This window comes from Vulpes lagopus, chromosome 12 (genome assembly GCF_018345385.1).
Source record: "Vulpes lagopus strain Blue_001 chromosome 12, ASM1834538v1, whole genome shotgun sequence".
In the NCBI taxonomy this organism is placed as follows: domain Eukaryota; kingdom Metazoa; phylum Chordata; class Mammalia; order Carnivora; family Canidae; genus Vulpes; species Vulpes lagopus.
The window spans coordinates 68,503,781-68,529,579 of NC_054835.1; the positions used below are offsets into that span (position 1 = coordinate 68,503,781).

The 25,799-nt window shown below is 40.3% G+C and overlaps 1 protein-coding gene across 1 annotated transcript; it reads right to left on the bottom strand.

Annotated features, from left to right (window-relative positions):
* Positions 1-21,437: 21,437 nt before the first annotated feature.
* LOC121472898 (ubiquitin-conjugating enzyme E2 L3) lies at positions 21,438-23,193 on the bottom strand. Its single transcript, XM_041724531.1, has one exon. It carries the CDS (start codon positions 23,179-23,181, stop codon positions 22,717-22,719), a length of 465 nt encoding a protein of 154 aa, XP_041580465.1. The 5' UTR covers positions 23,182-23,193; the 3' UTR covers positions 21,438-22,716.
* Positions 23,194-25,799: the final 2,606 nt, after the last annotated feature.

Below are 25,799 nucleotides of genomic sequence, written 5' to 3' on the forward strand. Positions count from 1 at the left end.
GCTTCCAATACCTTCTGTTTTTCTTTTCCTTTTTTCTTTTTCTTTTTTTTTTCTTAACAAAAGTCCATGTCCACTGCTTATAAGTAAGCAAAAAGACAAATGCAAATGATCAAGGTATCTACCTAAGTTCTAGGCTCATAGACAGGGACAGATGTCTCACACATCTTGCTCTCCTGGGTAGTGTCAACCATCTCCTCACCCTGTCCCACCCTGCTTGCTCCTCTGAGTTTTCTGATACAGCTCGAGGAAACTTTGGGGCCTCTCAACAGGGAGGTATAGGAAAGAATGGTGTGTTGGCCAATTCTAAGATTTAAAGCAAAGCCACTACCAGGACATGAAAACAAAAATAGGGGAAGCAATGGGGTATAGGCCAAATCGTCATTAGAGTGTCATGACTGATTTTACATCCTACAACCTTAAGAGAGTCTGAAGAAAGCCACAGTGATAGAAATGGGCCAGTAGAGCGCATGGCTAAGGGACACCAGGGCTCAGAGCCTCGCTCTGCATCTTGGAAACAGGGGTGACCTTGGAAAAGTTACTTAACCTCTCTGCTCCACTTTTACCTCACTGAAAAATAAAGACTGTACAGGTGCCTGTCTCGCAGAATTGTCAATGAGGATGAAATAGTTTGATCCTTGTACCTAGAATCATGCTTGACATCTTCCAAGCTTATGTTTAAGCTATATATAACCCTATATAGAAAGGTTTCTTAAAATAAATCACAAGTGTTTCCCTTAAGAAAATGTTGGAGGCCTGAGGTGGTCTAGCCTGGAGAGGAAAAGTCTCAAAAGAAAAAACCCCAAACTCTCACTAACAAATATGAACATTGCTGGGCTAGCCACACGCCATTTGACCCTGAAGAAAGGATCAAAGGAAATCACCAAATACGGCCCCTGTGTCATGGTTGTTTGGGGTCAGTTATATCAATTGACCCTTATTTATTTTGTCTGAAAAGAGGAGGCTAAGGCTCCCCCATGGAGCCTGCTGCTCAATGAAGATGGATTAGAGCATGAGAGCTGGAGAAAGGGAATACAAAAGGGGGACCATCAGCGGTGATCTGAGAGGACAAGTGAGCACTAGGGCTAGAATTGCTCTTGGCACCAGCTCCAACTTAATTGTTCTTACCTAACTAGACATATTTGGGGTTCGAGCTGCCAGCAGTGACTTCTTGCATCTCCATCATATGGTTTTCCCTGCCTCACCTGCTAAAAGCTGCTCAGGCAGAGAATCTTTCTCTCCACTAACTTCAATGCTGAAGTGAGGGCTCTGCAGGTGGCAGGACCACCAGAGGCTTCCATTACTCCCCCTTTGCCTACACAGTGCCTCCAGGCCCATCCCATTTCCTGGCCCTCAGCAGCTTCATTGGCCATGGCATACACCCCCGGTCAGCCTCTAGTTCTTCCCATATCTCTCTCTTAAATCCTCTTCCATTTGCTCTCCACTGCACATTCCAACCCACATTCCCCAGCCTTTGGCAGGATTATTTTAAGACCTTCATAGACCCTAAGCATTCTTACTTTTGAAGACCCCACCCCACATCAAAGAAGATGTCCTAAACTGTATGCACATCCATCATCAAAAAAAATTGCCATGTAATAATAGATGGATTGAGTTGCTGTTGACAAACTGACATGATCACTTTCTTTTAATGATTTATTTATTTTAGAGAAAGAGAGAGAGAAAGAGAGAGAGAGAGAGTGAGCGCGGGAGGGAGGGGCAGAGGGAGAGAAAGTCCTAAGCAGACTCCAGGCTGAGTGTGTAGCTAGCTTGACTCAGGGCTTGAACTCATGACCCTGAGATCTCAACCTGAGCCTAAATCAAGAATCAGATGCTTAACCAACTGCACCACCCAAGCACCCCACAATTACTTTTAATAGATATTTAATTAGACATTTTAATTAGGGGTACCTGGGGGACTCAGTGGTTGAGCATCTGCCTTTGGCTCAGGTTGTGATTCCCGGGGTCCTGGGATCGAGTCCTGCATCAGGCTTCCCACAGGGAGCCTGCTTCTCCCTCTGCTTATGTCTCTGCCTCTCTCTCTCTGTATCTCTCATGAATAAATAAATAAAATCTTTTAAAAATATTTTTTAATTAAACTTTTATAGGTTTCTTTTTTTATATTTTAGAAGGGAATTCCTAAAACAAAATTTTTACTGGCCTTTGAAAATCCCTTAGGCCCTAGATATTGTGCCTGTGAATAAAATATTCCTGTCTTTCAACCAAGGACAGTAGCTAGAAAGAGATCCAATCTACTGCGCTTTGAGAAGCTAAGCAATGCATTTGGAAATGGAAAGTGGGGCTTGCTATGGGATTGTGCTGATCAGAGGCTGTAGAAAACTGCACAAGGGGGAGAGCACAACTGATAAGCTAAGGATCACACATCTGATGTTAATAACATCATCGTACATTGTTATAATTAATCATAATAACCACCCCTTGTTAAGTATTTCCTGTTTACTGAAGGCTTTATATATATCATCTCAGCTAAACTTAATGTAACACATATGATCTGCATTTTATTAATGAGACAGCAAAGACTGATGGAATAACGGGAGGCACAGTTGAATTTGACCCTAGGTCCGGCTGACGTCAAAGGATGTGTTTTTCTGGCTCACCATTTGCCTGGCGCTTTCCTGTATTAACTAAAATCATCAGACCAGGTAGGACCATACGTATCTGTGATCGTTAATTTTACATCCCAATTTGCGACTGAGCCATGAGGTGCCCAGATATTTGGTTAAACATTTTTCTGGGTGTTTCTGTGAGGGTGCCTTTTCTAATATAGTTTTTTTTTTAAATTCAATTTGTTTAAATAAAAATAATCCACCCATTTCCCCCTCCCCCACCCCCACCTCTGATAACCACCAATCTGTTCTCTGAATCCAGGAGCTCAGTTTTGTGTGTGTACGTGTGAAATCATGCGGTATTTCTTTTTCTCTAACTTATTGCGCTTAGCATAAGGCCCTCAAGACCCATCCATGGTGTCACAAATTGGCAAGATTGACATTTGGTAAGGCTGAATAATATTACGTTGTATGTGTGTGTGTACGTGTACCAAACCTTCTTTATCCATTCATTCATTCTTCCATGAACACTTAGGTTGTTTCCATATCTTGGCTTTGTAAATAATGCTGCTCTGATCACAAGAGTGCACGTGTTTTCAAATTAGTGTCTTCATTTTCTTCAGATAAATAGCCAAAGGTAGGATTGCAGGATCATATGGTAGATCGTTCTATTTTTAATTTTCTGAAGAACCTCCATACTATTTTCCATGGTGGCTTCACCAATTCACATTCCCAGCAATAATGAACAAGGATTCACTTTTCTCCACATCTCTGCCAACATTTATTATTTCTAGTCTTCCTGATAATAGCCACGTTGGCGGGTGTGAGGTGATATCTCGTTGTAGTTTTGATTAGATTTTGATATTGAGCATCTTTCATGTACCTGTGGGCCATCTGTGTATCTTCTTCAAAAAAATGTCTATTCTGATCTTCTGTTTCTTTTTAATCAGACTGGGTTTTTTTGCCGTAGGGTTGTATGAATTTTTTCTATATTTTGGTTATTAGTCCTTTCTCAGATATATGATTTGCAATTACTTTTTACTATTCAGTAGGTTGCCTTTTCATTTTGTTGGTGGTTGCTTTTGCTGGGCAAAAGATTTTTAGTTTGATGTAGCCCCACTTGTTTGTTTCTGTTTCCATTGCCCTTGCCTTTGGAGGAAGGTTGAAAAAAATCATTGCAAGACCATTGTCAGAGAGCTTACAGCCTATGCGTTTCTCTAGGAGTTTTAGTTTCGGGTCTTACATTCAAGTTGTTCATGCATTTTGAGTTAATTTGGGGTCACAGTGTTATTTTGCATGTGGTAGTCCAATTTTTCCAACACCATTTATTGCAGAGGCTATATTTTCTTCATCCTTGACTCTATTGTCATAAATTGGCCATTTACATGTGGGTTCATTTCCAGATTCTCTATTCTGTTCCACTGATCTATGTGTCTGTTTTTATGCCAATGCCATACTGTTTTAATTACTAAAGCTTTATAATCTAGTTTGAAATCAGAGAGCATGATGCCTCCCAGCTTTGTTCTGTCTCAATATTGCTTTGACTAGTTGGGGTCTTTTATGGTTCCAAACAATTTTTAGGATGTTTTTGTTTTATTTCCAAGAAAAATGCCATTGAAATTTTGATGGGGATTGCATTGAATCTGTAGAGTGCTTTGTGTAGAATTTTCTTCCAATCCATGAGCATGAAATAGCTCTCCATTCATTTGTGTCTTCTTCAATTTCTTTTATTAATGTCTTATAGTTTTCAGTATACAGATCTTTTACCTCCTTGGTTAAATTTATTCCTGGATATTCTAGTCTTTTTCATTTAACTGTAAATGGGGGAACACCTAGGTGGCTCAGTGGTTTTGAGCACCTGCCTTCAGCCCAGGGCGTGATCCTGGGGTCCTGGGATTGAGTCCCACATCGGGCTCCCTGCATGGAGCCTGCGTCTCTCTCTCTGCCTGTGTTTCTGCCTCTCTCTTTCTCTGTGTCTCTCATGAATAAAGAAATAAAATCTTTAAAAATAATAATAATAATTGTAAATGGGATTGTTTTCTTAATTTATCCTTCTGATAGTTCATTATTAGTGTGTAGAAATGCAATAGATTTTTGGGTATTGATTTGGTATCCTGCAACTGCATGGAATTCGTTTATTAATTCTAACAATTTTTAATATGGTCTTTATGGTTTTCTATATATATTATCGTGTCATCTGCAAATAGTAACAGTTTTACTTCTTTCTTTACAAAATAGATGTCTGGGTTTTTTGTGTTTTTTATTTGTTTTGTTTTGTTTTTTGCCTAATTGCTGTGGCTAGGACCTCCAATATTATGTTGAATATGAGACTGGGCATCCTTGTCTTGTTCCTGATCTTAGAGGAAAAGCTTTCAGCTTTTCACTGTTGAGTAAGAGGTTATCTGTGGGCTTATCATATATGACTTTTATTATGTTGAAATATGTTCCCTCTATATATGCTTTTTTGAGTTTTTATCATAAAGGGATGTTGAATTTTGTCAGATGCTTTTTCTGCATCTACAGATATCACCATATGATGTTTACGCTTCATTTTGTTAATGTGGTGCTTCACATTGACTTGTGAGTATTGAATCATTCTTGCATCCCGAGAATAAATCCCATTTGGTCATGGTTTATAATCCTTTTAATGTGCTGTTGAATTCAATTTGTTATATTTTGTTATTTTGCATCTGTGTTCATCAGGGACATTGGCCTGTGATTTTCTTGTTTGTGGTGTCCTTGTCTGGTTTTGGTATCAGAGTAATGCTGGCTTCGTAAAATAAGTTTGGAAGAGTTTCTTCCTCTTCTATTTTTTGGAAGTGCTTGAGAAGGATTTTTTTTTAATTTTTAAAAAATGTTTAAAGAGATGGGAATGGGGCGAATGGAGAGAGAAAGAGAATCTCAAGCAGGGTTCAATCTCACCACCCTGAGATCATGACATGAGCTGGAATAAGAGTCAGAATAAGCTGACTAAGTCACCCAGGAGCCCCAAAAAGGATGGTGTTAATTCTTCTTTGGATGTTTGATAGAGATCACCATGAAACGATCTGAACCCAGATTTGTTTGTTGGGAGATTTATGATCACTGATTCAATCTCTTTACTAGTGATCAGGAAACCTTCAGTTTCCTGTTTCATCACAGTTCAATCTTGGTAGACTGTATGTTTCTAAGAATTTTCCATTTCTTCCAGGTTGTTCAATTTTTTAGCATATAATTGTTCATAATAGTCTCGTGATCCTTTACATTTCTGTGGTATCAGCTATAACATTTCCTCTTTCATTTCTGATTTTATTTGAGACCTCTCTTTTTTTCTTCATGAATCTAGCTAAAAGCTTATCAATTTTGTTTATCTTTTCAAATAATCAGGTCTTAGTTTCATTGTTTTCATTCTTTTGTCTTTTTAGATTCTGTTTCATTTATTTCTGTCCTAATCTTTGTTATTTTCTTTCTTCTACTAACTTAGTTCTTTTTCTAGTTCCTTGAGTTGTGAAGTTAGGTTAAGACTTTTCTTGTTTCTTAATGTAGGTGTTTATCACTATAAACTCTCCTCTTAGAACTGCTTTTGTTGCATCCCATACATGTTGTATTTGTCTCAAGGTATTTTTTATTTCTCTTTTGATCTCTTCTTTGGCCAATTGGTTATTCTGTAGTATGTTATTTAGTCTCCACATATTTGTGAATTTTAAATTTTCTTTGTGTAATTAATTTCTAGTTTCATAACACTGTGGTCAGAAAAAATGCTTGAGATGATTTCAATTCTTTTAAATTTATCAAGACTTGTTTTGTGGTTTAACATATGATCTATTGTGGAGAAGGTTCCATATGCACTCGAGAAGAAAGTGTATTCTGTTGCTTTGCAATGAATTGTACTATAAATATCTGCTAAGTCCATCTGGCCTAATGTGTCATTTAAGACCAATGATTCCTTATTGATTTACCATTTGGATGATCTACCCATTGATGTAAGTGGGGTATTTAAGTCTTCTATTATTATATTTCTCCCTATTTCTCCCTGTAGACCTGCTAATATTTGCTTTATATATTTAAGTGCTCCTATGTTGGGTGCATAAATGCTTACAAATATTTTATATTTTTGTTGGATTATTCTTTTTATCATCACATAACACCTTTCTTTGTTTTTTATTATGGTCTTTGTTTTTTTTAATTTTATTTATTTATTCATGAGAGACACAGAGAGAGAGAGAGAGAGGCAGAGACACAGGCAGAGGGAGAAGCAGGCTCCATGCAGGGAGCCCTACGTGGGACTCTATCCCGGGTCTCCAGGATCACACCCTGGACTGAAGGCAGCACTAAACCACTGAGCCACCCGGGCTGTCCCATGGTCTTTGTTTCAAAGTCTATTTTGAAGTGCCTGGGTGGCTCAGTCATTATGCATCTGCCTTCAGCTCAGGGTCCTGGGATTGAGTCCAGCATCAGGCTCCCTGCTCAGTGGGGAGTATGCTTCTCCCTCTGCCCCTCTCCCCACTTGTGATCTCTCTCTCGCTCAAGCTGTCTCTCAAATAAATAAATAAAATATTTTTAAGTCTTTTTTGTCTAAGCATAGCTATTCCAGCTTTTTAAAAAAAAAATTTTGGTTTCCATTTGCTTAAAATATCTTCCTCCATCCCTTCATTTTCAGTCTGCATATGTCTTTACATTCACAGTGTATCTGTTGTAGGCAGCACATAGATGGGTCTTGTTTTTGTTTGTTTGGTTTTTAATCCATTCAGCCACTCTATGGGTTTAAATTTCATTTAAAGTAATTATTGAGAGGTATGTGCTTATTGCCCTTTCTAAATTGTTTCCTGGCTGTTTTTGTAGTTCCTCTATGTTCCTTTCCCCTCTTACTCTCTTCCTTTGTGGTTTGATGACTTTCTTTAATGATTTGCTTAGATTCCTTTCTCTTTCTGTTTTATGTATTACTATAAGTTTTTGTTTTGTGGTTACCATGAGGCTTATGTATAACAACTTATATCTATGATAATCCATTTTAAGTTGGTAACAACTTAAGTTTAATCTTATTGTATAACTCAACATTATTATTACCTTCCCACCCCATGTTTTATGCTTTAAAAAAAAAAGTCAAGGTTGTTTTTCTTTTAAGACTTTATTTATTTATTTGAGAGAGAAAGAGAGAGAGAGAGTACTCATGCAAGCAGTGGGGAAGAGCAGAGGGAGAAAATTCCAAGCAGGCTCCCCAATGAGCACACAGCCTGATGTGAGGCTCAATCTCACGACCCTGAGATCATGACTTGAGCTGAAACCAAGGGTCTTATGCTTAACTGACCTAAACATCCAGGTGCCCCTACCATGTTTTATGTTTTTGATGTCATATTTTACATCTTTTTTATCTTGTGTATCCCTTAATTAATTATTGTAATCAATTATTTTTAATACTTTTATCTTTTAACCTTCATGCTAGCTTTATAAGTGATTAATTTACTGCCTTTACCATATATTTACTTTTCCAGTAAGATTTATTGTTTCATATGTGTTCTTATTACTAATTAGAACCTTTTCTTTTTAGCTTAAAGAAGTCCCTCTCATGTTTCTTATAATGTTGGTTTAATGGGGATGAACTCCTTTAACTTTTGCTTATCTGGAAAACCTTTTATCTTTTCTTCGCTTCTGAACAATAAATTTTCCATGTAGAGTATTCTTGGTTAGAAGGGTTTTTTCTTTTCTTTCAGCACTTTGAAAATATCATGCTACTTTCTTCTGGTCTGCAAAGTTTTTGCTGAAAAATCTGCTGGTCGTTTTATGGGGGTTCCCTTATCTGTAACAAGTTGTTTGCTCTTGCTGAATTTAACCTTCTTTCCTTGTCTTTAACTCTTGACTTTTTAATTAAACTATGTCTTGATGTGAGTCTCTTTGCATTCCTCTTATTTGGAACCCCCTGGGATTTCTGGATCTGGAATTCCTCAGGCTTAGAAATGTTTTCAGCCATTATTTCTTTAAGTAAGGTTTCTTCTCCTGTTTCTCTCCTCCTCATGGAGCCCATTTCATTTTGTCCTATAAACTCTCTTCACTGCTCTTCATCCTTTTCTCTTTTTACCTGTCTAATTGATTGAGTTCCACTGCCTTGTCTTCAAGTTGATCAATCCTTTCATTTGCTCATCTAGTCCGCTGCTAAAATTCTCTAGTGTATATTTGTAATTCAGCTTCTGTATTCTTCAGATCTGTGACTTCTACTTGGTACTTTCTTATATTTTGTATTTCTTTGTTGAAATCCTCTTTACAGTCATCCCTTATTCTTCTGAGATCAGTGAGCATCTTTATGACCATTGCTTTGAACTCTTTATTTCATCAAGGTTTTTTCCTGGGATTTTATCATTCTTTCATTTGGAACATATTCTCTGTTTCTTCATTTTGCTTGACTCTGTTGGTTTCTATACAGTAGATGCAACAACCACCTCTCCCAGCCTTGAAGGTGTGGCCTCATGTAGAAGATGACCTTTATTCAACTCTGCCTCACTTCTTGACTGTCTTTCAAACTTCTGTGCTTATCCAGCAGCCTATTATATTTTAAGTAGCTCCTAGTAGTTGAGGATGTGCCAAGACCTGTCAGTATCCCAAAAGGGAGGATTGCAGCATTTAGATTCAGGCTGACTGAAAGCCAGGCCCTCAGGCATCAGCTTTTTAAAGTATTCAAATGAATAGAGTCCTGTGGGACTGCAGGAATAAGCCCTCTGGCTGCCAGAGCCAAGCCATTTGGACGTGTCTTCTGAATGGCAATTGCAGAAATTGGGGCTCCAGATGAATATACATTTAAGTTCATTTCTGGGTGATAGCTGCAAGTCAGAGCAGAGCAGAGGGTGTGTGCCAAGATGGCGTCCAGAGCCTACATTCCTTGAGAGCAGCTTCACAGGCCACTAAATGTGTGCCAAACCCAAAACCTGCCCCTCAGGCTGATGCTCCAGAAGAAGCAGAGAAAGCTTCTTCACAGGAAAACTGACTGTGCAGCATCCTGAGGCTGGTAACCTGCCAAGAACCATCTCTTTGATTGTCATTAGGCCTGTAGGACCTGGAATGCAAGCCCCCCTAGCTACTAGAGCCAGATGATCAAGGGGCATCTCCTGGGCAAATGATTAGCTAATAGGCTTCCTTCACCAAAAGACTGAGCTCCTGAGTCTGTTGTCTCTTGCTATGCCCTAAGGGTAGTAGCTGTTTAAGAACTCTTTCTCCATTGATTATAATCCTTGGGACCCACAAGCATAAACTCCACTGGCCAAGGATCCAGGTGATATAGAGGTGTCTCCTGACACCAGCTGCAAAAAGTCAGGATGCCAGACTAGGGTATAAGCTCCTTTCTGGGAGTTTATAATTGTAACACTGATTATTACAATCCGATGTGACCAGAGCACAAGCTTCTCTGTTCCCCAGGACCAGGTGATCAAGAGGTGTCTCCTCAGCAGCAACCACAAGAATTGGGGCACCAGATGCATACACAAGCTCCCTGCCAAGAAACGCCAGTGCTCTGGAGCATGGCAAAGAAAGTGTAAAGATAGAACCCCTCAAGTCTCCTTCCCTACAGTGTTCCAGCAGGCTCCTAGGTGTGTGTGTTAAAATTAGATGCCTGCCCTTCAGATGGACACTTTAATATAAGAAGGTGAGTCTCCTTCGCTTTAAGTCTGGGCATGATTGGCTGCCTCCAAGCTGGGTCTAGGGCAGGCAAGTCTGACCTTGGAAGTCCTTTAAGAGCAACTTCTCAGATTACTAGAGTCTTGTGGGTCTCAGGACGTGATTGTTAAGAGTTTTCAAAGCCAGATATTTAGGAGGCCTATCTAAATTTACATCCCAAAAGTTGGGATGCTCAACGTGGGGTCTGAGGTCCTCACTTCTCAGAGAGAGACTGCAAGTTCCAAGTTCCTTCCCACTTATATAGAGCATCACCTTAGGGGTAGGTTTATAGTGAGCATATATTCCAATCTCTCTTACCCACCTCAATACGGTTTTCTTCTTGTTTACCTAATATGTAGTCATCACTCAGCCAGTCTTTAGGGTCAGGGTTTTTTAAAGAGACAATTGTTCCATATGTAGCTGTAGACTCAGTGTGTATGTGGGAGGAGTTAAGTTCAGGATCTTCCTATGTTGCCATCTTGAACTAGACTCCTATGACGGTGTTTCTGGATGAGTTTAACATTTAAATCCATCATGTGAATAAAGCAAACTGCCCTTCCTAAAGCTATAGTACATGCTGGATAGCTAGATTGTGCAAGCACACCCTGAATGTCCTGTTAATCACTATCTTGAGAATGTAGAGATCCCATCCTCCCTCTATATTCCCACTAAGAAGAATGTGTAAAAGAACATATTCAGTGTCCAAGGTTGGGTACTCTAGGAGTGGCCAACCTGGAGCATCTCTCTTGTAACAGAGAATGTCCAGAGGGCAGGCCCTGATCTCTTTGGAATGCTGGCTGTGTAAAGAAGGGAAGGGCTACAGATAGTTGCTAGACTAAGTTGCTACACTACAGAGCTTGCTACATGTAGATCCCATCAGCAGATGCTTTGTACAGTTGGCTGCTCCTGGATTCCTTTTAAGTAAGTTCCTCCAGTAAACCTATATCTTGATCGCTGTCTCTGGTCTTCAGTCTGGCTGGACCATTACTCACCTTTGGCTTAGAGTCTGCTGGTGTACAGCAACACACTAATATGGATGGACTCCATCTAATCAGTTGAAGGCCTAAATAGAATAAAAAGACTGACCGTCTCCTGAATAAGAGGGAATTCCTCTTGCTTGACTGCCTTTGAGCTGGGACCTTGGGATTTTCTCTGCCTTCACACTTGTACCAAAACATTGACACTTCTGGAGTCTTATGCCTACTCGCTTTTAGACTAGATTCATGCTATTGTCTCTCCTGGTTCTCAGGCCTTCAAACTTCTCCCAGGTTTCCAACTTGCTGACTGCCAATCTTGGGATTTGTTAGCCTCTGAGATCACATGAGCCAACTCCTCATAATAAATCTTTTTATTACAGGTTCTCTCAGAATCCTGAATAATATAGTACCCTTAGTTTTTAGTCTCTCTGCAAAACATGTTCCACTGTGGGACTTCTGCAAATACCTTGTCAGGAAGCAGTATGTGGAGGCAAGATTTGCAATGGTAACTCCTTTATCCTTTTTAGGGGAAGAAATGAAGACTTAATCACAGTTTTATTATATTATTTTTACGTTAAGGGGGGAAAAAAAGAAATGCCCAGCCCAAATTCTAGCTGACAAAATTAGAAGAATTTCTACCTAACCCAGCAGAAGTATGAAAAAACAGAACAGTAAAGGGTTGGGAAGGGGAAGAGTCTATCTCTTATTCTGGAGTTTGGGTCTGCTTTGAGCCTTATGTTTGTTGCTCAAAGAGTAGGATCCTATGGTGTCCTATGGGATTATAACCAGGCCAATTACCATTATTGGGCAGGATTCCTTTGTAAATGGAATGCTCCTACAACCATTGCCAAAATCAAGTATGGTGTATGTGCAGTAACTATGAAATCAGCTGAGTTGCGATTGCCTAGTTGACATATCGTTGCTTTTTATAGATATTTAGTTAAATATATTTAATTGTGGCCACTTTCAGTTCTTCTAGTCAGACAGAGAGTAGGCACATAGTTTAGGACTGGAGGAACTAGCTCAGTATGTGTATAATGCAGAAACCTGGCCTTGGAAACTTCGCACTTAATCTCAGAAACAACAAGTACTGAAGCCACTTTCATCATCTGGGTGGAGGGGAAGGCAATATTATATAGGGAAGAGAGGATTCTGGTCTTCTTTCCCAGGATTAATGCTCTGGTCTAGCACCAAAGGTCACTAGACCAGGGTTATGCTTTTAGGTTTTCTACTCTGAAACAAAACTAAACTAAAGCAGAGGAAGTTGGGATGCTTGGGTGGCTCAGTGGTTGAGCATCTGCCTTCAGCCCATGGCATGATCCTGAAGACCCGGGATCGAGTCCTACATCAGGCTCCCTGCATGGAGCCTGCTTCTCCCTCTGCCTATGTTTCTGCCTGCCTCTCTCTCTGTGTCTATCATGAATAAATAAATAACATCTTTAAAATATATATATAAAGCAGAGGAAGTAGAAGACAGCTTGCCCAAAGTTATCCATGTGATAATGAGGAAGAGGAACAGGAGGAAGAGGGCCATTTTACCAACCCTGCTACATGTGAGGGACCTAATTACATGCATATGGAATTCCTAGTCCTTATGACAATCCTACAAGATATAATGATTCTCCTCTTATGGTTGAGGAGATTGAGGCTCAGAAAAATTGGTTACTTGGATGTAGTCACGTAGTTTCTAATGGTTGAGAAGAGATTTGAACTCAAATCCATTTAACTCCAAAGTCTATGTGCCTTCCTTCTTTTTGGCATATAGTTGTTAGGTGTTTTGTTGTTGTTGTTGTTGTTTTTATCTCCCCTTTATGATAATAAATGAGGTGGATAAGCCAATCTGATGGACTGTCCAGCTAGCTGCCACCCTCTCTCTCTCATAGAATTCTGGATTATATTACTCCAGAGTTACTGTTCAGTGGAGAAGAATTTTTTTATGCTTCTGTTTTTGACTCTAACTGTCATAGTAGTTACCCTATGCTGACATAATGCAGTTCCCATTGGTTTAATTGTCCGGGAGCCTTGAAATGACACTCCACTTCTCTCCAAACCCGTGTTCTGTGGTCTCCAAATTGAGGACGTCTGCTCTAACTCCTATTTATGTCTTTCCAATGCTGACTCCACCATTTCTGGCTAGGAGAGGCTATGTTTTTAAATACACTTTTGCCTTCTAACTTCCTCTGCCTTGCCCTGTCTGATCCTTCCAAGCTATGGCCAGAGTTGTGTATAATTAGTTACCGTCCCTCACTGTCTCTTGTGTTTATGGTTCTCTGCTCAATTCTACATGACAAATGGCCATCCAAAGCCATGGGCTTGACCTCAGATGACCCTGTATTTGATTGCCTTCATCCCAGTGCATGGGTCAGCAGTCAGTGTCTCCCCGAGCTCTTGCTCAGCTAGTAATTGATTACCATGTGAATTCATGGGCCAGTTGGCAGAACTGGGCCACTGGGCACATTGACAGCACAGGCAGGGGGCAGCCTATGGCAGCCACTCTTTTAGAGAAAGTTTGCCAGAATATTCATGTCAAAAAAGTCCTGTATTTGAGGGGCCTTTCCCAATTAGTGCCAGAAAGGTACAATGACTACTGAAGTGGATTCCTAACCCAAGGTCCCCGGACTTCTCCTGGAAGCAGGAATTCAGTGAACAATTCTCAAGCCATAAAACAATAGTTTCCCCAGTTTTCTTTTCAACCTTTTGTTTGGCTTCTGTGCTGGCCGATGCCAATCAACCATCAACAAATGAGGAACAGTGTCTAGGCACACCTCTGTTTTCTATCTAGTGGTCTGTTTATTTATGAACCATTAATACCTCCACTTTAAGCATTGTTAATGTTTCAAAGACAATGTTTGTTCAAGCTCAGTAAAGTGCAGTAAAGAAGGAAAGGTCGTAGATAAGAAGTGTGAAGACCTGAGTCTTAGACCCAGCTCTCCTTCTCCCTGGATGTGCGCCTCTGCAACTACTTTACCTCTGCATATGGTTTCTTCATTTGTGAAAGATGGAGGAGGAGAAGAAGGAAGATGAGAAATAAAGAAAAAGGAAGGAAGGAAGGAAGGAAGGAAGGAAGGAAGGAAGGAAGGCAGAAGGGGAGAAAGCAGTTTGAAAATTATTTCAAAATTCCCCTTTAGCTTCCTGCATCATGTATTTCAAAGCTGTTATTAGGTGAATAAACATTTAGAATCGTTATGTCTTCTTGATGAATTGAGTCCTTTATCATTTTATCAGCTGACTTTCTTAATCACTGGAAATATTCTTTGTTCTGAGATCTATTAATTGCTAGTAAAACTATTCTAGTTTTCTTTTGATTAGTGTTAATATGGTATATCTTTTTATTTTTAACTTTTAATCTGTTTTCGCTTCATATTTAAAAGACATGTTTTGTAGTCAGCATATAGTTGTGTCCTGTTTATTTTTCCTCTGCCTTTTAATTGGAATATTTAAATCATTTGCATTTATTGTGATTACTGATATGGCCGGATTTGAATATATCTGTTCTTTGCCTCATTTTTTAAAAGCTTTTATTTAAATACCAGTTAACACATACAGTAAAATTGGTTAGAGGTATAGAACTCAGTCAGTGATTCATCACTTATATATAACACCCAGTGTTTATCACATCTAGTGCCCTCCTTAATGTCCATCACCCATTTAGCCCATCCCCATCCACCTCCCTCCACTGGTTTGTTCTCTATAGTAAGAGTCTCTTATGGTTTGCTTCCCTCTCTTTTTTCCCCTTCCCCTATATTCATCTGTTTTTTCTTTCTTAAATTCCACATATGAGTGAAATCATAGGGTTTTGTCTCTATCTGACTGATTTTACTTAGTCTAATACCCTCTTGCTCCATCCATGTTGTTGTAAATGGCAAAATTTCATTTTTGATGACCGAGTAATATTCCATTATTTATGTACACCACCTCTTCTTTATCCATTCATCAGCCAATGGACATTTGGGCTCTTTCCATAATTTGGTTATTGTTGATAATGCTGCTATAAACCTCAGGGTGCATGCGCCCCTTTGCAGCAGTATTTTTGTATTCTTTGGGTAAATAGTAGTGCAATTGCTGGGTCATAGGATAGTTTCCATTTTTAACTTTTTAAAGGAGCTCCATACTTTCTTTGCTTCATTTTTGCTCCTTTTCTTCTTTAGGATTGATTTCATTTTATCTTTTCAGCTATAATTCTTTGTTGTGTTATTGTAATTATTGCATTAATGCATACATCTTTAATTTATTTACCTTCAAGTAATATTATCCCACTTCACATATAGTGTAAAAACCTTATGATAGTCTGCTTTCATTTCTCCCTTCCCCACCTTTAAGTGATTATTATCATTCATTATGCTTTTACTTTTGTCATAATCCCCACACAACACTTATTTTTTAAATAGTCAATCATCTTTTAAAGAGACTTATTTTTTTTAATTTTTATTTATTTATGATAGTCACAGAGAGAGAGAGAGAGAGGCAGAGACACAGGCAGAGGGAGAAGCAGGCTCCATGCACCGGGAGCCCAATGTGGGATTCGATCTCGGGTCTTCAGGATCGCACCCTGGGCCAAAGGCAGTCGCCAAACCATTGCGCCACCCAGGGATCCCAAGAGATTTAAATAAGAAAAAAGCTCCTGTATTATTACCTACATGGTTACCATTTCCAGTGCTCTTCATTCTTTTGTATAGATCCTTTCTCCTTCTGGTACCATTTTCCTTCTGCCTGAAGGACTTCCTTTGGCATTTCTTGTAGTGCTAGATCCACTGCTGAATTATTTTGGTTTTTGTAATTCTTTTAAAAAGCCTGTATTTCATCTTTGTTTTTGAAAGCTTTTTTTTTTTTTTCTGAGTATAGAATTCTGGGCTCTGGGTTGGTAAGATTTTATCACAGAGAGAGATAATAATTCCTTTTCCTTTCTATAATTTAAAGATATTGCTTCACTGTCTTCTCCTTAGCATTGTTTCTGATAAGATATCTGCTGTCATTTTTACCTTTCCTACTTAGTACATAATATTTCTTTTTTCTATGGCTATTTTTGATACTTTTACTTTAAGGCTGGTTTTGATTAATTAGATTCTGATGTCTTTTGGTAAAGTTTTCATCATGTTTCTTATGCTTGAGATTTATTGAGTTTCTTGGATCTGTGGGTTCATTGCTGTCATCAAATTTGGAAATTCTTCAATGATTATTTCTTCAAATATCTTTTTTCTCCCTTCCCTGTCCCCTCTGGGAACTCCAATTACATATATATTAAGGAATAAACTATAAACATACTCTACAATTTGAGGGGACTTTAAAATAATTATGCTGAGTAAAAAAAAAAACAGGCAAAATAAGAGTGCACACCATATGATACCATTTATATCATGTTCAAGAATATGCAAACTACTGGATTGTAAAAGGAAACAGATCTATATTTCCCTGAGAGCCTGAGGGAAGGGAGAAATCTGGAGGAGGAGGGATGAATTATAAAAGAGCACAAGGAAACTTTAGGGAATGATGGATATGTTTATTATCTTGACTGTGATGATAATTTTATAGGTGTATCCATATGTCAAAGCTTATCAAATTGTATACTTTAAATATTGCAGTTTACTGTATTTCAGTTTATACCTCAATAAAGCTACTTTAAAAAAAAAATAAAAGAATTGATTTTAAGTAGGCTCCCACTGGCCAAGTTCAGGATAATTTGTACATGAAAAGAAATAATAATGGCAATGGGTAGAATAAGGAAAATAACTCATGAATCCACAGTGATACTAAAGAAGAGGTAAAGAAAGAGAAAAAGAGGAGGGCGAACAAACATGATGGGGCTCTTGTTTATAATGCCATCCAACAAATATAGAAGGAAGGATAAAAGGAGAAAATCACTATTTATCAACTCCCAAATTAATAATCAACTCAGGTAAAAACAAACAATGGATGCTAAAATAGTGAGAAAAGTACTTCCATAAATATTAGCCTACTCATTGAGATATGATTACGTTACAATCAACACACATTGTTCTTAAAAGCAGAAAAGTATATACTACTTCGGGAGGTTTCTATCAAAATGGTTAACAAAGGAGTGGAAGCTGTGAACCTTTGGCATGAAGGTATTGGTTCTAGGTGACTGGGAAAATCATTATGGGCAACATAATCCCCTAACCCTACCAGTTAAGTAATAATAATTTTTCTGTGCCTAATGAACCCTGAAAGTCTTTGGATAAAGTTTGCTCGGGACGTGAAGGGAAGAGGTGCAGATGCTGATGGTTGGAAGTCAGCTGAGTGCACTGAACCAGTAAAGCTTACAAATGTGCATCAGGCAAGGATGGCTCTGCCTTAGATGTTCCTCAAATAATTTATCTCAGTTTGTAATTATAGATTTGTTAGTATAATTACTTGACTCGTGGCTGAATTCCTCCACTAGACTATAAGTACCAAGAGAGAAAGGACCTGGTCTTTCTTACCTCACCAGAATTCCATAGGGTGCCTGGAGTATGGTAGGAGCTTGCTAACTACTTCTGAAATGGAAAAGTGAAGGAGTGAGTGAATGGAAAATGAGGACGGCAGATAGTTCTTTAACTGAACTGCCCGTGTTCAAGCTAGCTGTTGGCTGTACTTGTAAGCACCATGAGGGCAGAAGGCTGGCCTGTTCTTGTCACTGCTTTAACCACAACACCTAGAACAGTGCCTGACACTCAGTAAACATTTGCTGAACTAATTAATTAAAATAGCTCTCTCCATCAGACTATAAGTTTTGTGAGGGCAAAGACAATTTTTTTAATCTCTCCAGTGACAAGCACAGAGACCTGCACAGAGTAGGGGCTCAATAAATAAGGAGCAAATGAATGACTGATGAATGCATGAATCCTGTCCACATTTCCTTACTAAACAGTGAACATCTCAAACATTCCAAGGAAAAGTGGTTCAGAAATGGCTGAATGGAAAGCACTGTGGAGAAATGGCTCTGGGGCAGTGGATGGAAGGCCAGGTTGGTGGGGGCTAACCTGTAAGCAAGGGAGCAGGCCCTGTGACCTTTTCCCCTCTCGTGTCCCTAGGGTTGGAATCATTCCAACTTTGCCAGGAAAACGTCACCCACTAATTCCCGCTATTCCCCCAGAGTGTCCACACCCCACATATCCTGTTTGGTGGCCAGGCTGGCTGAGCCCTTGGCCAACAACCTCCTTGAGGAGGGCTCTCTGGAGTCTGGGCAGGCAGTGGGGGTCACCTTCACTTAGTCCGTGAAAGGAAATGGTCCAGAGGAACAAAGACCATCATCCAGAAAAAAAAAAGACATCAATAACCCAGGATTATTTTTGAAGCTCCAGATCTGAAAGTAGTGTTTTTGCTAAAGCAGCAACCAAATTTAAAGAATGAAAAGAAAGCAAAGCAGAGGAAACCAGGCTAAACACTTTGCTAATAAACTTATCATTAAAGGAGCATTATATTCTGAAACTGAGCCTTGCCCCAGAGAATCACAAAACTGTATTGTTCATATGCTCTGTGATTTGTTCGGGACAGAGTGCTGCCTGCCATTTAGGTCTCATATCTTACAGCAAATGCTTCTAGGACAGAAGTTTCTCTGCGGTCAGAGCTACAGACAAAGGCTCACTCATTTAAGATACACTCTCAACAACAAAATTCCAGCATGGTGAAAGCATTGTTTACCTAGAGTTTATAGTACTGGCTTTGAATTGATCCAAGTTCTTAAGTTCAGAGCTCCCAACAAAAGGAAAGGCAGCTCGCTACCATGCTCCAACCCCACCTGGAACCCTGTGGGAGAGCCCTGATGGACTAAGGAGAACTCCAGTTTGATTCAAGCTGGATCAGAGTCGAGCCACTAAGTCATCCAAAGAGAGCAGTGGCTTCTATTCCATCAGGTCATTGAAAAAAAAAAAAAAAGGAATGCCTTAGCTTCTTGCTACCCAAACTGTGGATCTTGAAAAAGCAGCATCAGCATTACCTAAGAATTTTTATTTCTTTTTTTATTTTTTATTTTTTTTAAAGATTTTATTTATTTATTTCTGAGAGAGAGAGAGAGAGAGAGAGAGAGGCAGAGGGAGAAGCAGGCTCCCTGTGGGGAGCCCGACGTGGGACTCGATCCCAGGACTCCCAGATCATGCCCTGGGCGAAAGGCAGATGCTCAACTGCTGAGCCACCCAGGCGTCCCTACCTAAGAATTTATCAAAATGAAAAATCGTTGTGACCCTGGATTAGGAATGATTTTTTTTTTTAGATGCAGCACCACAAGCACAAACTACAAAAGGAAAAGTAGATAAACTGGACATCATCAAGTTAGGGCTTCAAAGGGCACTATTAAGAAAATGAAAAGACAGATTCTAAAGTTAAGGAAAATGTTTACAAAACCATCTATCTGATAAAAAGCTAGTATCCAGAATATATAAAGAACACTTACAGCTCAACAATAAAAAGAGTTCACACTTTAAAATGCGCCCAGGAGGGATGCCTGGCTGGCTTAGTTGGTAGAGCATGCAACTCTTGATCTCAGGGTCATGAGTTTGAACCCCATATTGCGTACAGATATTACCTTTTAAAAATGCATTTTAAATGCTAAGGATTGGGGCACTTGGGTGGGCTCAGTTGGTTAAATGTCTGCCTTCAGCTCAGGTCATGATCTCAGGGCCCTGGAATCGAAGTCCACCTTGGGCTCGCAGCTCAGCAGGGAGTCTGCTTCTCCCTCTTCCCCTCCCTTCACTCATGCCCTCTCTCTCTTTCAAATAAATAAAGTCTTTAAAAATAAAATAAAATGTGCCAAGGACTTAAATAGACATTTCTCTAAAGAACATACAGAAACGGTCTATTTAGCACATGAAAAGATGCTGAACATTATTAGTCATTAAGAAAATGTAAGTCAAAACCAAAATGAAATGCCATTTCACACCCACTGGAATGGCTGTAATCAAAAAATCAGACAATAACAAAAGTTGTCAAGGATGAGAGAAACTGGAACTCTCATACACTTGGTGGGAATATAAAACAGTGCGGTGATTTTGAAAACCAGTTTGGAAGTTCCTCCAAAAAGGCTAAATAGAGTTACCGTATGATTCAACAATTCTACTCCTAGATATACCAACCAGAATTGAAAACATATGTCTATACAAAAACTTGTACACACTGGTTCATACCAATATTATTTATAATAATATTATAAATAGTCAAATAATAGGAGCAACCCATTTCTTCACCAACTGATGGAAGGTTACACAAAATGTGGTATATCCATAGAGTGGAATCAGCTGTCAAAAGAAATGCTGTGCTTCAGGGAAATACAATGCAAAACTACAATGAGACATCATCTCATACTCATCAGAATGGCTAAAACAGCAAACAAAACAAAAGATGTTGGTGATGATGTGGAAAAAAGGAAGCCTTGTGCACTATTGGTGGGAACGCAAACTGGTGTAGCCACTGTAGAAAGCATTATGAAGGTTTCTCAAAAAATTAAAAATAGAATTACTGGGGTGCCTGGGTGACCTGGTCAGTTAAATGTCTGACTCTTAGTTTCAGCTCAGGTCATAATCTCAGGGTTGTGGGAATCAAGCCCCACATTAGGCTACACGCTCAGTGGGGAGTTTGCTTCTCCCTCTCCTTCTGCTCCTCCCTGACAGTCATGTGCTCTTAATCTCTCTCTCAAATAAATACATAAATCTTTAAAAAATAAATAGAACTACTACAATCCAGTGATCACACTACTGGGTATTTTCCCGCCCCCCCCCCCAAAAAAACACTATTTTTTTAAAGATTTTATTTACTTATTCATGAGAGACACAGAGAGAGAGAGAGAGAGAGAGAGAGAGGCAGAGACACAGGCAGAGGGAGAAGCAGGCTCCATGCAGGAAGCCGGACGTGGGACTCGATCCTGGGTCTCCAGGATCACACCCTGGGCTGAAGGTGATGCTAAACCACTGATTGAGCCACCTGAGCTGCCCCCAAAACACTATTTTGAAAGGAAATAGACACCACTATGTTTATAGCAGCATTATTTACAACGGCCAAATTATGGAAGCAGCCCAAGTGTCCACTGACAGATGAATGGATAAAGAAACTGTGATATATACACACACAATTGAATATTATTTAGCCATAAAAAGGAATGAAATCTCACCATTTGCAACAACATAGATGGAGCTAGAGAGTATGATGCTTAGTGAAATAAGTTAGTCAGAGAAAGACAAATACCATATGATTCCATGTGTAGAATTTAAGAAATAAAACAAAGAAACAAAGAAAAAAAGAGACAAACCAAGAAACAGACTCTTTTTTTTTTTTTTTTTTTTTTTGATGATAAATTCTAAGGTCAATTTTTATTTCTACAAAAAAAGGCAGTCAAAACAATATAAAACACATGTAAAGGATATTACTGAGTGAGCTTCAAGTGGAGCTTGACTCTGCAAAGGCTGTGAGTCCAGAGGGAGAGGGAAGGCCGTCTTGCTCCTGGGCTGGGCGGCTGTTCCGAAGGAAGGGGCCAGCAGGGCGCCGGCACCCCCAGACTGCTGCTGGCTACAGCCAAGTCCCGCCAATTCCAACCCCGCAAAGGGCCAAACTGTGCCGAGGGAGGGTCGCGGTGGGGCTGCGCTGCCCTGGGGAGCTGGGAGAGCGAGCTCAGTAACAGGTGAGCGTGGAATTTCACATGGACATCCTGGCTTCAGAGTTGTCTGCAGTGACCAGCACATCTTGTACAGTGGCTGCAGGGAAGAGCATCAACCTTTGGCCTCAGGAGCCTCTCTGGCAAGAAATTCCTCACACAAGTGCACAGCATCCTCTGGTTGGCAGGCCCTCCTCTGGGGTTGGCCCAGACCTGGGTTTCCCAAGCAGGCCAGGCCAGGCTGAAGTTCAATCAGGCACACAGACATCAGGGCTTGCCCATTTAATCAACGTTATTGTGGTTAATACCGGCCAGATTTTTACATAAGAACTGGGCCTCCCTTTTCACGGCTGCATTTTTTTTTTTTTTTTTGGTGGGGGTGGGGGTGGGGGTTGTGAGTGGTGGTTTGCTTGTTTTTAATATTTTTTAAAAGGATGTTATAAATTGGAGCCAGGAGAATTTGAACAAACTCCCACACAGGGCAGTGCAACATGGGAGTAGAGAAGCCACCAGAATTGCCAGGAGCATTTTTTCCTCCTTTGCGGAAGAGATAGCCCTGGGTCTGGGAGAAGTGAATAAGTGAAAAACAAACCAAGTGCAAGAAAGTGGGAATTGTAAGGGCAGGGGAAGAAAGGTAACTGCAACCTTTTTGTTTGTTTTAACCTTAAGGGCTAAGTGTAAATTGAAGGTTTTGGATCAATTTGGACAAGAAAAGAAACACCATTATTTTAAAGTAGATTGAAGCAGTGATTTTTAAAACAAAGAAAGCAGAACTAGAACATCTTAAATTTTTAATCCTTTCTTTACAGGTTACCTAGACCACTTTTGATTAAGAAAACTGTAGAAAGTTAGTAACTGCCACAAGCAAACGCCAGGCGGCGGCACGTGTCAATTTTCCACAGAGTCCTGCTTTGCGGGGTGTCTGAATGCGCTGCTCGGGGTCTCCGCTCACGCTCGCTGGAATCAGTGGTGGCAGAGTTTAGTCCACAGGTCGCTTCTCCCCGTATTTCTTTGTAAACTCTTCAGCGTTCTTACAGAATTTTTTACGGTCCTTAGAGTATTCTTCAGCTAGGTCAGCCCGAAGTGGGTGCTCGGGCTGGGGGTCGTTCACCAGTGCTATGAGGGACTGGATTACTTGGTCGGTTTTGGTTGCTGGCTTCCAGTTTTCAGCACTAATTACTGGCAGACAGACCTGCCCCTTTTCATCAATGTTCGGATGATAGATCTTTGTTTTAAATGTGATCTTCGGTGGTTTGAATGGGTACTCTGCTGGAAAGTTGATTTCGATTCTGAAGGTCCCCTTATCATATGGAGGGTTGTCAGGAACAATAAGCCCTTGCCAAGTCAATAAATTAGCTTCATCAACCTGGATGTTACGGAAGTTTTTCATTCCACATTTGCGGATTTCTTCAAGCTCCTTCATCAGCCTCCTGCTGGCCGCCATCTTGGATCTGGTGCTGCTCAAGAAACAGACTCTTAATGATAGAGAACACGCTTATGGTCAGCAGAGGAGAGGTGGTGGGAAGATGGATGAAATAGGTGATGGGGATTAAGGAGGGCACTTGTGGTGATGAGCACTGCGTGATGTATGGAAGTGTTGAATCACTACATTGTACACTTGAAACTAATATAACACTGTGCTAACTATACTGGCATTAGATTTTTAAACAATTCAAAAAAGAGAAGAAAAAAGGAATGGTGTACTGATAAATGCCACAATATTCATGAGCCTTGAAAACATCATGCTTAGTGAAAGAAACCTGACACAAAAGGCTACATATGGGACTATCCAACTTAAATGCAGTGTCCAAAATAGATAAATCCACAGAGGCAGAAAGGAGTTGTGCGTTTGTTAGACCAAGGGGAAGGAATCAAGGAATGATTAACACTGATTACAAGGTTTCTTTTTAGGGTGATGAAGATGTTCTGAAATGAGATGGTGGTGATGGCTGCGCAACCTTGTGAATATATTAAAAATCACCGAATTGTATGCTTTCGAATGGTAAATTTTATGGTAGGTTAATTCTATCACAATGACATGTATATGATGGAAGCAACTATTGAACCCAGACCACATGCCCACACTACGCTGTGTTACATTCTCTAATGCAGTTTTGGCAGCGATTCTAAGACACGTCAATTCATCCAGAAAATATCTATTAAGTGTTTTCCGACAATGTGCCTGACCCAGATGAGAAATTAAAGTCAGGTATCTTAGTTCAGGCAGCTAAAACAGACAATCATGAATGGGATGGCTCATAATCAACAGAAACTGATTTCTACCAGTTCTGGAAGCTGAGATGTCTAAGATCCAGGTGCTAGCAGGTGTGGTGTCTAGTCCACTTCCCACTTTGTAGGCACCCATCTTCTCACTGTGTCCTCACAGGGTAGAAGAGGTTGAGGGAGCCCTGTGGGGTAATATTTTATAACAGCGCTAAACTCATCATGAGGACTCTACCCTCATGACCTCATCACCTCCCAAAGTCCCCACCTCCTAATACTATCACACTGGGGACTGGATTTCAACATAAGAGTTTTAGGTGGACCCAAATGTTCAGTCCACAGCACCAAGGAAGTTAAGTGACCTGACCGCAGTCCCAGAGCGCATGAGCATGGAAGCCCAGTCTGACTCCAGGATCTGGCTCTGGCCAACCACCTTCTGTGACCTACCCTCAAAAGGATACAACTGGCAGGAGAAATGCAAAAGTGAGTGGCCAACTGGGTGCAGGTATGTATGAGAAGGAGGTCTGGGGATTCCCAAAATGAGTATTTGTGGTGGCCCTTTGGACCAAGGCCCCTAGTCACCTGCAAGGGGAACATATGTGCAGCCCAGCCTAGCGGGGATTGGTGCTCTAGGGAGTGGGGAGAGCAGAGGGTCTGCTGTGATCACACAGGAGCTTTCATAGCCTTAAACCCTGGCACAAGGTGGGGAGCATTGTCAGAACATGAAGTGAACCTGAAGGCTTCTCCGTGAGCCCAACAGACTCCTGGACCCTGGAAGGCCTCCCCTCATCAATGGCACAGCAGCAGCCCGTGGTCGGTGCCCGCCCCAGCTCACAGGCTCACACAGAGCTCATCGCCAGTCTCCTCAGCCCCTCAGCCACCAGAGCCACAAATCCTCACCTAGGCACCTCTTCCTCACTGCTTGATCTGCTTGCTTTCTTTATTTCTTTTTCTTTCTTTCTTTCTTTCTTTCTTTCTTTCTTTCTTTCTTTCTTTCTTCTTTCTTTCTTTCTTTCTTTCTTTCTTTCTTTCTTTCTTTCTTTCTTTTTTTTAGGGACTTTATGTTTTAAAGCTGCTGAATGCAGAAGAGAGGAGAGACTTGGCCAAAATCTAACATGACTATAAATGAGTGGCTTGAACCCACTGTGTCCCAAGTCCTTGCAAAGCCCCCACATGCAACTCTAAATTCCTTCACCCTGTCACACATTCTCTATGCCCACATCCAAAAACCTGAAAAATAAAGCCCCTCACAGGCTCTAACTCTTGCCATTTTTCAAACACAAACAATGTTTAAATAAGTGCTGTTATTGTATATTCGGATTTCAAAGTGGGCTTGACCCCAACCAGATGTTATTGCTTACATGACTGTCTTCTGCGGGGGAAACGGTGCAGAGGGCCCAGCGTCTGAGACACTTCTCTGTAACTCACCACTTGGCTGTTTTCTTTCCAAAAGAAATTAAAGAAAAGAAAAAGAAAGAAAGGAAAAGACTGTTTCTGATGTGAGACACTAGTTGACTTCAGAATTGTGGCTTTTCGCCTTGCTAAACTTCTTCCTCGTTTCCTCCACCCAGCCAGCAGTCTCTCTCCAGAATCTCCTAATGGAAATGCTGGAACCACTTACCCTCCAGTAAGATGCTAACCTGTTTCAGAAAGGAAAGTAAAAAAAAAAAAAAAAAAAGAAAGAAATCAGAGTCATGGACTCAGAAAGAACGAAACAGCATGAACACATTCGTGTGTGTGTGTGTGTGTGTGTGTGTGTGTGTGTGTGTGTTGGGGGTGGTGGGCAGAGAAGAGTTAGGAAGATCACTCCCAGAATGATATTTATCTGACTGTTTTTGC

Bases quoted from the DNA above. Each gene is read 5' to 3' on its own strand.
- LOC121472898 (XM_041724531.1), bottom strand. From the start codon at position 23,181: ATGGCGGCCAGCAGGAGGCTGATGAAGGAGCTTGAAGAAATCCGCAAA.